Raw genomic sequence first — 13,225 nt, 5'->3', positions numbered from 1 at the left:
TCCTGGGCTCGGAGGACACTCACCTTGGCAGGTCCGCTCATCCGTCAGCAGTTTGTGGCCTTTGCGGCAGCCACACTCAAAACTACCCACTGTGTTCCGACAGAAGTGGTCACAGCCTCCGTTGTTCATCAAGCACTCGTTGATGTCTGAAAGGGGAGGGTAGGGGAGGCAGCTCAGGTGGTGGAGACGGCCTTGGGGGACAGTGTCAACCTGTCTTCTTGGCTCTGACTTGCTTGTCAGCCACTGACTGCCTGGGGTTGTTGGTCTCAGGTCCCCAGCTGATCACAGGTCTTGGAGGGGGTGGACCTGGGCGTACAACTTAGCCCCGGATCCCCATGTTCCCCCATTTCTTCTGTGATTGGTAAGCCTGGTACCCTGTCTCGGGAATCAACAAGGACAATGATGTCCCCAGGTCCTTTTACCTGCATATCTGGGTGAAGCATCTTGGAGCGGGTGAGGGTGCAGCAGAGGCCGCCTCAGGCGACATGCCCAGGTGACATGCAGGGATCTATGCTCCTTGCCCCTCCAAGGATGAGGATAAGTAAGGTCCCCATAGTGTAGGACATTGTGATGACAGGAGGTAATATCCCCAAGGTGCTGGTACTTAGCACTTGAGAAGCAGGGTCACTGCATGTTTGAATGCTGGTCTATGAAGCTTCCACAGGTGACTGAGGTCCAGGCTGTTACTTGGGCCCAGTGGCTCCACCCCACTTCCCCACATGTGTGAGCTGTTCCTCCATTCAGCAATTAATGAGTGATGGCTACATTCCAGAGGTCACTGACCCCCCCAACCCCCCACCCCATGTCATATATGACGCTCCTCATGAGCAAAGCCTGCCAGTCTCTCTCTTCATCTCCGTGGCCTGCTCTCCTGAGCTCCAAGGGCTGGCCATGGTTAGACTCCTGCCTTGCCTTCTTCCCCTGATCCTAGGAATGGGCTGGGTCTTGGAGCCCCCCTATTTGTCCCTTCCCCATCTGAGCCCATAGCAAAGTGGCTACTACAGGGACAGGAGGAGAACGAGCTCAGGCTGGTGCAGCTGGCTACTTGTGGGTAGCAGAGAAGTCATTCCTCCCTCCAACCCAGGATGTGGTACAGGAGTGCTGGACTCACATGGCCCTCAACCTTTGATGAATCCTCAGGATGTAACTTCTGTCCCTCTCCTGCTTCCCCTCCTCCACTGTGTCCCATCTACTCCCCACCAGACAGCTAATACCTCCTCCCACAGCGAATCTGGCCATGTCCTTTCCCCACTAAGTCTGCTGAGGCCTCCGGTATCCCAGGATAAAGGCCGACCCTGGGTGGAGGCTCACAGCTCTTCCCTTTACAGCTACATCTGGCTGTACACTTGGACCCAGCTGTCCACCTCTTCCTGCTGACCTTCTGCAGGGCTTGGGTCACACCTCAGTCCTCAAGAAACTGCCTGGCCCCACTTTCTTATCATAGGCCGTCTTCAGGGACGTGAGAGCACCCGAGGACAGCAGAGGTGACACCCAGGGCCCAGGGCCTTCCCTGAGATGTTCAGAGAGTTAAGAGATGAAGGAACAAATGGCAAGTGAGGGACCCCAGTCAGTGGGGAGGAGCTTAGTCAGGCTAAGGAGGGTCCAGGAGTGGTGCATTGGGCCCAGGTTTGTGTGTATGGGGGTGCCCTGATGGGGTGAGCCCAGAATACCTTGCTCCCTTCTGCCGTTCCACTGGGCACAGCCTGGCCACCTGTGGGGTCTATGACTGAGGGTCTTGGGGTTGGGGAGGCTAAGTGCTGGGCTGGGCTGGCCAGGGGAAGCAGATGAGGAAACCATTCCCACTCAGGTGAACATCCTGGCAGGTGGCCTGCCTGGCCCAGGGCAAGGTGGAGGAGAAAGAAAGAGCAGGTGGTGGGTGGGGGTTCTCCCAGGCTGCTCTGGGAGATGGTGGGAGGACAGGCTCTAGCCCCAGAAGCAATCCAGGCTCCCACCTCTTCCTTTGGGAGGAGCAAGATGCCCACTACCTGATAGCAAGTGGTGCAGCACCACACAGGAAGCTAGAGACTGCGGTGGGCCCACGCTGTCCACTTGAGCAAAGTCAGATCTGGGGACAAACCCCCAGGCCCTCATGCTTGGGCAAATGGCCCACTTCCCCACCCCCTTCTGGCCTGGGACTTTCTGCACTGGGTTTCTCAGCCCTCTGTCACCACCCCCACCAGCCACCTGACTTTTGGGCTTTCAGAAAACCCTGAACCTTTGAAGTCATCTCTTTGATATTGTCCTCTAGACTCTTGCCAAGATCAGAGTGTACACCTGACAGGCAAGCTGGAACCTTAGGGTAGAGCCTCGGGTTCACTAGGAATCCCCTGCTGGCTTGCTCTGGCCAGATCCCTCAGCCCTGCTGGTGCCTCTGTTTCTAGCCAACTGTCAAGCAACTCATAGACACCAGCTCTGGGATCTGTGGCAACCACCTGACTTCTTGAACTTGAAGATATCATGATGGCCACACCAGGCGGTTATACACGAGTCCTCAGCCCTTCAACTCCAGTGTCTGTAGAGGAATCTCCACTCCGCTTTCTCCACCGCCACAGTTGTCTGCCTAAGCAGTGTCACTGTGAACCTGGCCATGGCAGAGGCAGTCTCACTGCTCTAGGGTTCTGCCCAGAGACTGCAGGGACTGCCTCAAAATGACAACCAGGGTCTGTGCCCGCCCTGCCTCACCCTGACTGGGCCTCAGCCGGCAGTCACTGGAAAAGCTGACCTCCTACCGCTAATGAAGGCCTCTGCCCCCATCTTCCAACTGCAGGCCAGGCTGCTGTTCCTCACTCTTCTGTTACTCGGATGTCATCACACACAGTCGCACTGTGGACATCTTTACCTCAGAGACTGGACTGACCAAAGCCATCTCCATGCACTCTAATTCCCAGCACCTGTACCCAGCAGGAGCTGGAGCCTCTCAGTTAAATGACTGTGCAGACCCACTCCAGAAGTCAGGAGCGGGGAGGGAAGGAGCGGCTTGTGCTCATGGAGGAGGTTTGGCTGAAGGACTGGGCAAGGGTAGCTGGGTTAAAGGGCCCAATTATTTCAGGAGAACTGTGGGAAATGGGGAAGGTCATTGGGGGCTGGGGCAGTGGGCCTGGGACTCAGCCTCCTTCACACCTATGGCACTCCCAAAATGGAGGGGAGGCCAGGGCATGGCTTGGGCTAAAGGACTGAGTGAGGCAGCAGCTCCACTCATTTGCTTCCTCTCAGGCCACACACTGCCCAGGCCCCTTCTAGCCAGATCAGGTGGATCTCAGAGGCTGGCAGCTGTTTCTGTGTTCCAGACCACCCTGATCTCATCTTAGGAATGACACCTTGCACTGCCCTCCAGTCAGCCTGCACCTTGGAGGCTGCAGCAAGGCCTGGCTCTACCCTCTGCTGGCCTGGTATCTCATGTGATGGTGGCCTGTTGTGACATCAGTGGACTATGAGGACACCCAGGTCTGCACACTGCTGGCTTCCTTGCAGTCACTCCTAGTGGCACACCCACGTGGTAACAACCCAGGTGCTGTCTGTCTGTCCATGTGCCCACCAGGGATGGGTTGAGCTATGAGTATGCCACATGGTAGCTATAACAAACAGGCTTTGTCATTCATGTGGAAGAAGTCGCTATTGTTGTTGTTGTTATTATTATTATTATTATTAATTAAGACAGGGTATCGTATTGCCCAGCCTGACCTAGAACTAGTTACGTAGTCCAGGATGGCCTTGAACTTCTGATCCCTCTGCCTCTACCTCTGGAGCCCTAGGTTACAGTGTGCACCACCTTGTCTGATTTATGTGATGCTAGAGACCAAAGCCATTCAGGTGTTCTACTGAATGTCTGGTTGACAGTCCAGTTCAGAGTACTGATCAGCACTCTACCAACTGAGCTGTCTTCCCAGCCATGAGAACCATTATTTCTGCCACTAGTCACTGTCTTCCCTCTGAGTTGATAAGAAGTCACCTGTTGTCTGTTTTTCTAGCCTTCAGAACATTCGCCTGGCTTTAAGATGCCCTTCACCTCCATTTCTAGTATCCACGGATTGAGTTTTGTGTGTCCCTGTTCCTGTTCCCTTGCAGTGCTGGGGCACCAACTGCCCGGGGGCTCTGTCGTTCACACCCAGTTTCCCACCTTTCCTGGGGACCAGGCTTCATGGCCTCTACTGAGGGGTAACTGGGCCTCTCTCAGCACCCTGGCTCAGAGCTCAGCCAGCATCTGTCACCCTGCTCCTCAGGGCACCCAGCAGCTCTGTGGATCGGTCAGACCAGTGGGAAGCTACACCCTGCCCTTCTCTCCTGTGCAGCTGTAGGGAGCCTTTTCTTTCTGCCTCCAGCCACCTCCTCACTTCTAGACTCTTAATTTAGTTCTTCCTTCAGTTGAAGCCCCTTCACACATTTGTGACAGTGACATACATGACTCATGCTCTTCCCAAACAGCCCTGCATGAGGTCGTCCCCACTGGCTGTATGGTATTCCCTACAACTAAAGGCCGGTGGTTGGGCCACACATCATTCTTCACCCCACACTCCCAGAGCTGAAGGCCTAGGAAGTTCTGTGGTAAAGACACCTGTTAGTTTAAACCACAGGCAAATTCCAACATCAGAATCAGAGCCTTCTTGACCCAGGACCTTACAGGTGTGCCATGGGCCCCATTCACCAGAAGCCTTCTGGGGACTCTCCTTAACCTTTTCTCTAATAGCCCTTGCTTGTCTGTCTTCCAGCCTAGATTGCTGAGCCCAGCCGTGCCATCATGCAGGGATCTGTAAGAGGGCAGGGCTGTGCCAACACAGCCTCTTGCTGACCTTTACACGTCTTTCCATCCGACTGCAGTGTGAATCCAACTGGGCAGCTGCATCTTACGCCAGTGGCAGTGTCCTTGCATGTCCGGTCACAGCCTCCGTTGTTCACTGCACACGTCTCTGGTGAGGGGTGAAGAGAGACAGAGAAGCTCAGTCTCCCTGGGCACCAGCTGCCATCTTTCTCTCTACCCATGAGACCAGAGATCTGGGTTCAAGTTCTATCTCTGATACTCTGGCTGTGGGCTCAGTTTCTCCATCTGTAAAATGGGGGTGAGGTGGGCTGGCACTGTTCCCATGCAAGTGCTGGTGAGGCTTTGGCATGATAAGGAATGTCTACAAACTCTGAGGTGTGCTAGGGTAAAGGTTGGCACCTATAGGGGCCAGGTCACTATGGGGATCAGTGCTGAGACCAGCCTGGCAGGTACTTAACCGCTCATACCAGGTCCTAAACCTCTGCTTGCTTGGAATCAGGCACCAGTGGAGGCCAGGAGGCAGTAGGGGCTCCTAAGCCCATTCTGCTGTGAAATGGCTTTCCTGTCTGGCCATTGGGCTGAGTTCCTGAGGGCTGTTCACCATCCATCACCTGAAGGAGGCTGATCACTCTCAGCCCCACATCTGCTCTCACTGAACCTTTCGCCAACGTGTCTGGTTTTTGTCCACTTGAAGCCTGTCTAGTGCATTTTTTTCCTTTTGAAAAATTCAAAGGGGCTGGAGTGGCTGAGGTCACTGAATCCGTCATGGGGCGAGAGTGATCTTCTGCAGGACTGCACAGGGCTGGCAGAGCTGGCTCTCCACGGTGTGGTGGCTCACCAACAGGGAGCTGCTCTCCCAGACCTCCTGAGCACATGAGACTTGCTTCTTGTAGAAATGGGTCTGCATAAGTGGGCTTCTGTCCCTTTGCCATTGGATGCCCATCATCTATAACCTGAGTTACCCTCACTGCCTATACCTTGTTTTACTTGGTGCCTGGCCCTGGGTGCTTCTCTCAAAGACTCTCTCACTTAGTTGGTCTCCTCTCCCAAGTCTGCTCTTCCTTCAGGGCCTAGGCTGCCTCCCTGATGCACTGCCCTGACATCTGGGCACAGAGAACGCCAACCTTCCTCACACTTAAGCTGGTGGGCCCCTGTGCCAGTGTGGGCCAGTTCTGACTGGTGTATGGCCTGTGTGTACCCTCTCATCTCTTCACAGGGACATCCACTGGGGCAGTAGGGTGGGGGCAGGAGGCAGAGCCACACCTGGAAAATGAGGAGACAAGCTTCTCTCCCAGGGCCAAAGTGAAGATCAAATACACTCCCCACTTAAAAGCCATGGGGCCCAGGTGCCGGCCTGAAGAGCCGTTCACCAAATGTTTCCTTTCCCAGGGTTAAACCAGAGGGGGAATCCTGCCGCCTACCCCAGCAGAGAGCCTGCCAGCCTTTCATGTGGGACAGCCCTCTCGGGAAAGGGGCAGAAAGCTTGCCTGCACCAGGTGTGGGTAATTACAGCTGGGGTGGGAACAGGCACTGTGGACTGGGGCTGGGCAGGCCCCTGGGCCTCTCTCTAGTTGTGGAGGTGGGGTGCAGGCACTGGGGGCTATGGCCTTGGGAACCAGATCTGACAGTTCATGGGTCTTTCTCTTAAATGGGACTTGGAATTAACCGAGGGGGGCCTTAGGAACCAACTGCCCCCATCTGCCTGTTGGGGAGACTGAGGCTGAGAGGGACCTGGGCTCTGGCAGAGTGGCCACCCACTCTTGCATCTCCACCACAGGACATTCCCTCCCTCGTCAGGCTCTGTTTCTGTGCATTGCTCCAATCAATTGCTGATCTGCAGACTGGGAAGGGCCCCATGGTCGTTCTTGGATGCTGGCCCTACCTCACGGCACCTCATCACTCTGGGCATCTGAGGCAAGGCTCTCCTCTGCCTTCCATGTCACATGTCCCTGCCTTCCAAGCTCCTGGGCCTCGTCTCCCCAATAGGGAGCCTGTGCCCAGCTGTGCAGACTTGCCTGATAATGGTGGCTGAGATCTGCTTGGTCTGACTAACCCCACAGCTCCCTGGACCCAGGACCCACCTAACACCTGTCTCTGCCAAACCTGCTCCAGGGGCCAGTGCAGTCACACACACGAGGCTGGATGTCAGACCCAGTTCCTTGTGTCCTTTCTGGCACTGGAGTGTCCTACTCCACTTGCCTCACCAAGTCCCAGCCTGTCCCCCACCTGGGAGCTTAAGTGCTTTTGGGAAGACATCCCCCTGAGGGCTTCTCTGAGGTAGTAGAGGGAGCACCTGGGTGCTTGGCTTGGCTTCCACTCTGGGCTCCGTGGGGCCTCTAGCCTCCTCTATTACAGGGGGAGGCATTTCTGTCATGTCGTTCTGGGTGGGGGCACCACGAAACCCAATACATGTGGTGCCACCAAGGTCCGGGGGTGGGGGGCAGGCTGGTGTGGGTGGGTCTGGCTACCTTGTCTCTGGAAGTTTCCAATCAGAAGTTCCTGGGCACGGCTGAGGGGCCATCAGCATGGAGCACTGCTCAGTTCCTGCCTCTGAGGGCCTCAAGAAGCCTCACCTCTCTGTCCCCCGAGACGAGAGGCCATCTAGATCTGGCGTTTGGTTAACTACCGTCTCAGAAAAGTTCAGGGAACATTCCTCTCTTTATTCTGCAGCAGGACATCCCAGGGCTTGAGTCCTTCTTTGTCTCGCCCTGGTGGCCTTTTCTGGGTCTCATCCCAGGCCCTAAGCTGGGGCTTGTGTATAGGTTGGTCTGGTAAAGTCTGGGTCTGGCTACCAAAACCACGGTGCTGGGGTGAAAGGGGAAGAGCGCCTCGCAAGGGCTGGAGCCAGAAGATCTTTTGGGATCCTATGAACCTCATCTCTCTTCCTGAACCCTAGCTCTAAGTGAGAGCTCCTGGCTCTTCCTAATGATTTTCCCTTCCCTCTTGTAAGGGAACCGCCCTCCAGAGGCACAGCCCTGCTCGGCTGACAAGACAGCTTTCATGTGCTAGCCTCAGCAGTGTTCCCAGCAGCCCCTTGAAGGCCACTTTGACAGGCAGAAATGAGTCTCTGAGAAGGAACTTGTTCAGGCGAGATTGGCTACCTCACCCATAGCTCATCAAGAAATAACAAGGAACCTTTGTTTAGAAATAATTCAGAATTTCTAGACAGAGACTGCAGGGCACCAAACCAGTCATGAGCCCATTTCAGGGCTAGTGGTCTGTGACGAGTGGTCTGTGTGGCCAGGTTACACAGTCCTAGAGGGCTGGCCTGCTCACAGGGCTATGAGACATTAGGTTAAGATGAGCTGGACTAGGCCAGAGCTGGGGCTCAGTGAGGATGTAGGATGGTGGCTGAGACAGGGAAGGTTTTTTTTCCCATGGTGTCATGGGTCTTTCTTCTAGTCACAGTGCTGGGTGGTCTGGGGAGGAAGCTGGTCACAGGGCTGGCTGGGCAGAGTTCCTGCATGGGCTTACTCGGCATGGAGGTGATGAAGAGGGACCCATAACACCCTGTGGGCAGCCTGGCCAGGGTTCTGATAGAGGGATGAAGGGGAAAAGGGCCCTTGCTGGAGGCTCTGCTTATGGGCACCACCCTGGATTCAGCGAGGTTCTTGAAGGACAGTCTCATCTACAGTGCAGAGGACCAAACTTGAGCTACGGGACCAACAGGTTCCACATGCCCATGGGCTGTGTAAGCTTGGGAAGTTCCTTTGCACATGGAGTCTGTGTCCTCTGCACACAGAGATGACAATATTTACCATGTGGGTTTTGAATGGCCCAAACACAAGGGCAGAGGTGCCAAGGCTTTGTAGACTGGTCTGTAATGGTGACCCCTAACTTTTGGCACGGTGTTTCAGATCCTCTGCACATGGAGTCTGGCACCCACAGTCCTGGTCTCAGGGAGACCGCAGCCTAAAGGGCAACATGTGGGTCAAGAAGACAGTACTGTGGCCATGAGGGAGAGGCCACAGCGATGAACTGACCCACTCAGGAGTCAGCTGCTTCTCAAGGGAGACGTCACAGGACAGTATAGGACTGGCTTTTCTCATGTCTTTCCTAATGTATGGAATCTACTGGCTTCAGCTGCATGGCCCATTTGGCTGGGCCCAATGAAGTTCTTGGGTCTCAGAAGCCCAGAGTACCAGGCTTTCTGAAGCCTAACCAGAAAGGTGGCTTTATTTGTCTAGTGGCCCTCTCATCCACCATATGAATCCAGGAAGAACCTGGGTGGCCCTTACGCCCAGAGATCAGCACAGGCCCAGCATGGTGGGGGTGGCTTCTGCTTAATGACAGGATCAACAATACGGGTCTTGGGAGGTCCATGAGGAATGGCATAGAGCAAGGGGATGAGTCCTGCCCTGCATCAGGCTTACCATAGGGAAGGGGGAGCTGAAGCTCAGGGTGAGGAGCGTGGTCCCAGGGTCTGGGTCTACATATGAGGCAGTGAGGTAGGACTCAGTGACAGACTGACACAAGAACTGAGTGCCAACTGACAGGTGTACCAGACTTTGCTCCAACTAGCTGGGGGACATTAGGCAAAGGACTGTCTCTTCTGTAGAACTTGGGTTCCTACCTATATGTGTCTGGCCTCCCTGAGGGCTTTTCAACAGTGGTGTCTTATGTGTGTGTGTGTGTGTGTGTGTGTGTGTGTGTGTGTGTGTGTGTGTTTTAACAGTCTTCCCTTCCCCAGAGGTCTGATCTGGTGGGTTTCTTGTGAGCCCAGCACCTAGCATCTGCCCTGTCCCTTGAAGCCTGACCCTAATGAAGAGCAGTGCTAGGCTTTGAATGTACCCGTCTAGGTCTTAGGGTGGGTCCACCTGCCTTTCAGGCTCTAGAGCTGACTGAACAACTGTGAAGGTGTTAGCCACTGGCCTTCTCCATCTACCTGCTGACTGAACTCTGACCCTTCCATAGAGCCCATCACTCTGGGATAAAAGCTATTCATCCCGGCATGGACATTACATGTCCATGTGGCCTCCTCTCTTCTGTCTCCCTCAGGGGTCTGAAGCCCAGCTCTGTTATTAATATCGTGTGGTGGGTTTGTATCGGACACTGTGCTAGGAAAATAAATGTGGTCCCTCATGCTCTGTCCTGTTACTCAGAAGAGAGCAGTGCACTATGGGGGGGGGCAGAGAAGGGGAAAGGTTCAGTGCAGTGATGGGGAGGGTTGGGGAGTGGAAAGACCAGGGATGTGGCCTTAAAAAGGTGGAGATAGGTTTCTGAGGGGAAGCAGGAGAGAAGGCTGCAGAGGTCTAATGCCAGCACTGCTGGGGATGAGGCCAGAAGGTTCTGTACCCATGATGCTCAAAGGGTCCAGCAGGCTCAGAGGCAGCATCAGTGTACCCTGGATAATGTCTTCCTGGCACATTGGTGGTGGTGAGGCCTATAAGGCCCTTTGCTGATGGTGGTTGGCTGTGCAGGTCCCATCCCATAGGCCTCAGGGAGACAAGCTCCCATCAGTGGGACTGTAAAACTGTCTTCGGGAGCACTCTCGAGTCAAGGGACGCTGGGAGTGCCAGGGAAGTGGTGTGTGCCTGTGAGAGGGACTGGGGATGTCAAGAAACCACCTGGGGGACAGAGCCCTGCAGGTCTGCTCAAGAACTGGGAGGGAGCCGGTGGATAGAAGACCCAACTAGGAGCGAGACCTTGGATGGCAGGAGGGCAGGCTCCTTGTCTACTCCGAAGGACACAGTGGCTTTAGAGCAGGTGGCAGGAACAGGGACATAGGCAGCAGGCCTTTTCTAGCCCCACTGCTCTCTTTCCCTAGCTATGAGGTCGAGGGCACTGGGAAGACACAGGAAAACTCTCACTAGCTCACCCTCAAGAGGGAGGTAGGAGGGACTGTCATGTGCATTCTGTACACAGCTTAGGGAGGGAATGAGTCATGTCACACAGCTGGTGAACACCTGGCTCTGTACCCTTCCTCTGTGTGAAGACGCCCCCTAAGCTATGGTCTGCACTGTTCAGACCCTTCTGCCCAGAGACCCCATCAAGCTAATGCCCACTGAGCACACCCATGTACCACAGGGCCATACCACCTGCCTGGTTAGAGTATGTGTGGCTCTAGGGACCGTGTTTAACTCGGAGGCTGCTCAGCACAGGGGAAACCCTGTTTCAGACTTCAATGGCTGCCCGAGGGACTTGAGACAGTGTCCCTTGTGGTAATACAGGCAGCGTGTGGGGTCTGACACAAGCTTCTGTGCTTCTGGGTGGGGCTCTAGCAGTAGGTCACTCCATCCTTCTACCCTGTGAGTTTCTAGGGGTGGGGACCACCCTCCTGAAAGTCTCAACTATGAGTACATGGCTGGCCTTTGCACAGTCCTTGTTAATCTCATGGTTCCTCAATTAGTCCCACCAGCAGTAGATGCTGACCAAGGCCAGGCAAACTCTGGGTCTCTCGTCTCACCAACGTGACCTGCTTTGGGTTTGACTCCCCATTGGGATTGCACTGGCCTGGCAAGGTGGGAGTGATGGGGGGAGATAGAAAGAAAAGGCCTGTGACTGAACACCTGCTCTGGCCTACACACATGGGTTCATCTGAGCTCCTCTGGGGAGCAGAGGCCCCCTGTGCAAATGTAAGAGTAAAGTCAGGGATAGAGGGCCACCCGGCTGTCCTGGCTGTGCCTGGGAAGCCAGGATGGGAGCCAGGTCTGACTGAAGAAGCAGGGCCAGAATGAACCAGAAGGAGGAGCCACTGCTGTGTGACTGGAACTCCGACCACACATTTTAGGCAACCACCATCCTGGAGGACCAACCCGAAGCCTCCACCTCCCCGTGTCAGCCTGGGAACCTCACGTCGGGAAGTTGCAGGAGGCTGGCTGCTCCTTCTGGTTCGCATGCTCAGTTCAGCGGGACCCATCTGGAGACATGCAGGAGGCAGGCTAGAGGTGGGGAGAGGCCACGTCCTCCCAGGTAGCCAGGCTGGGGAGAAGGGGCCTCGCAGGTTGTCCGTTTCTTTATTGGGACTCGTCAGATTAGGGTGACAGAAGGGTTGCATTGTTTTTTTTCTGGCGCCTTCCATTTGTGACCACCTGAGTGCTGGCAAGGCCAGGACTTGGTTGGCAGAAACATCAGGAGTGGGGGAGGGGCAGGGTAGTTATCAACAGAGGGCTCTGAGGTCACATTTGGAAGGGCTTTGGGGTACAGGTAGATCAAATCCTGAGGAGCCAAGGAGTAGAGGAGAGAGGTAAGGTTCCTGCCAGGGGAGATAGCCATGGCTGCATCTCAGTACCAGTGGGGAGACTGACAGGAGGCCGGGTCACATTTCAGGGAGGGGAACCACGGTGGGGCAACGAGAAGTGGGCATTGGGTGACAGGCATCAGGTAAGGGCTGAGGCCTAGGGAGTGTCTGAGGGTCCCACTGTGATGGACAGAACATAGGAGGAGGGAAGGTGTCACCTCCTCCTCAGTGAGGGCCATCTTCTATCTGTGAGGCTCACATCTGCTACGATGCCCTTGGCAGGCTGCTAGGCAACAGAACCATCCTCTAGCCAAGGTTGGTCTCCAGGCTCAGGAGCCCTGGCTCTGTGGCCTTGGGTGGCTCTTATCTTCCAAGTCTTAATCTCTCTATCTGAGGCCAGCTGTGGCTTCCTCTTTTCTGATAAACCCTGCCAGGACTCTGTGCCTCCACCTGCTTTTCACTTGGACAGCCAAGTCGCCGACACCTGATTCCTATCAGCCCCAAGATGTATGTGTGACTGGGACCCAATGAGCATTCACATGTGGGTTCAGTTCAGGGACTGGGTGTAGCTTGATTACCTGGTGGCCCGTCTCTGGAGCTCTGTGGGCAGGGAGCCCCTTAGCTGTGCCTGAGGGGGCATCCAGCTGGTTCAGAGCTGGGGTCTGGCCCAGCAGGGAGGGGTTGGGGACATAGGGGAAGGTTCAGTGAAGGCTGGAAAACTAGGCAACCTTTGCCAGACAAAAGCACCCAAGGTGGCACTGGGTGAAGTGGTGGGGGCAGGACCCACTGAGGCAGGGAGCCTAGAACAGGTAGAAGGCACAGCTGAGGGATAAGCAAGGGGGGGCATCCAGGTGAGTGGGGTGTGGGGCTGGGAGGAGGAGGAGCAGGTAGGCAGTCCCTGGGTAGACAGAGCCAGCCGGGAGTGAGCAGTGGATAGTAGAAGCGGGGGTGTATATATAGAGCTGGACTTTCATAGGACGTGGGGCAGTGTGTGGCAGTCTGTACCCACTAAGTGTCAGCCACTGTCACCTTCACTGCTGCAGAGGTTGCCAGCCCCCTACCACTGCCTGGACCTTTTACAATGAAGTAGTCTGCGGGGTGCTGGCCTGCCTGCCAGGTCTTTCCTACCTCCACCTTGTTTGAGGCAAGCTGGGTATGCGCCTTACACCCACTTGACTCACGGGAGCTCTGGTATCAGAGAAGTCTACAGTTTGAGGCAGCAGGAAGTTCTCCCATCAGAACATGCCCCTCAGTGAGGCCACACCCACACCCACCTCAGAAGCTTCCAT

The 13,225-nt window shown here is 55.4% G+C and overlaps 1 protein-coding gene across 3 annotated transcripts in view; it reads right to left on the bottom strand.

The window, feature by feature from the left end:
* The window catches only part of Scube1 (signal peptide, CUB domain and EGF like domain containing 1), a 137,248-nt gene that overhangs the window by 29,715 nt on the left and 94,308 nt on the right, over window positions 1-13,225 (bottom strand). For all 3 annotated transcript variants that reach the window (XM_008844731.1, XM_008844732.2, XM_029569166.1), the window contains 2 exons: window positions 4,788-4,904; window positions 24-146 (listed from right to left, as the gene is read on the bottom strand). In XM_008844731.1, coding sequence (XP_008842953.1) covers window positions 24-146; window positions 4,788-4,904 — 240 coding nt within the window. The remainder of the gene's footprint in view (window positions 1-23; window positions 147-4,787; window positions 4,905-13,225) is intronic.

Source organism: Nannospalax galili, unplaced genomic scaffold (genome assembly GCF_000622305.1).
Source record: "Nannospalax galili isolate Female #2095 unplaced genomic scaffold, S.galili_v1.0 scaffold180, whole genome shotgun sequence".
In the NCBI taxonomy this organism is placed as follows: Eukaryota; Metazoa; Chordata; class Mammalia; order Rodentia; family Spalacidae; genus Nannospalax; species Nannospalax galili.
Note: the sequence above shows the minus strand (reverse complement) of the source record. Positions and strands in the feature narration are given on the sequence as shown.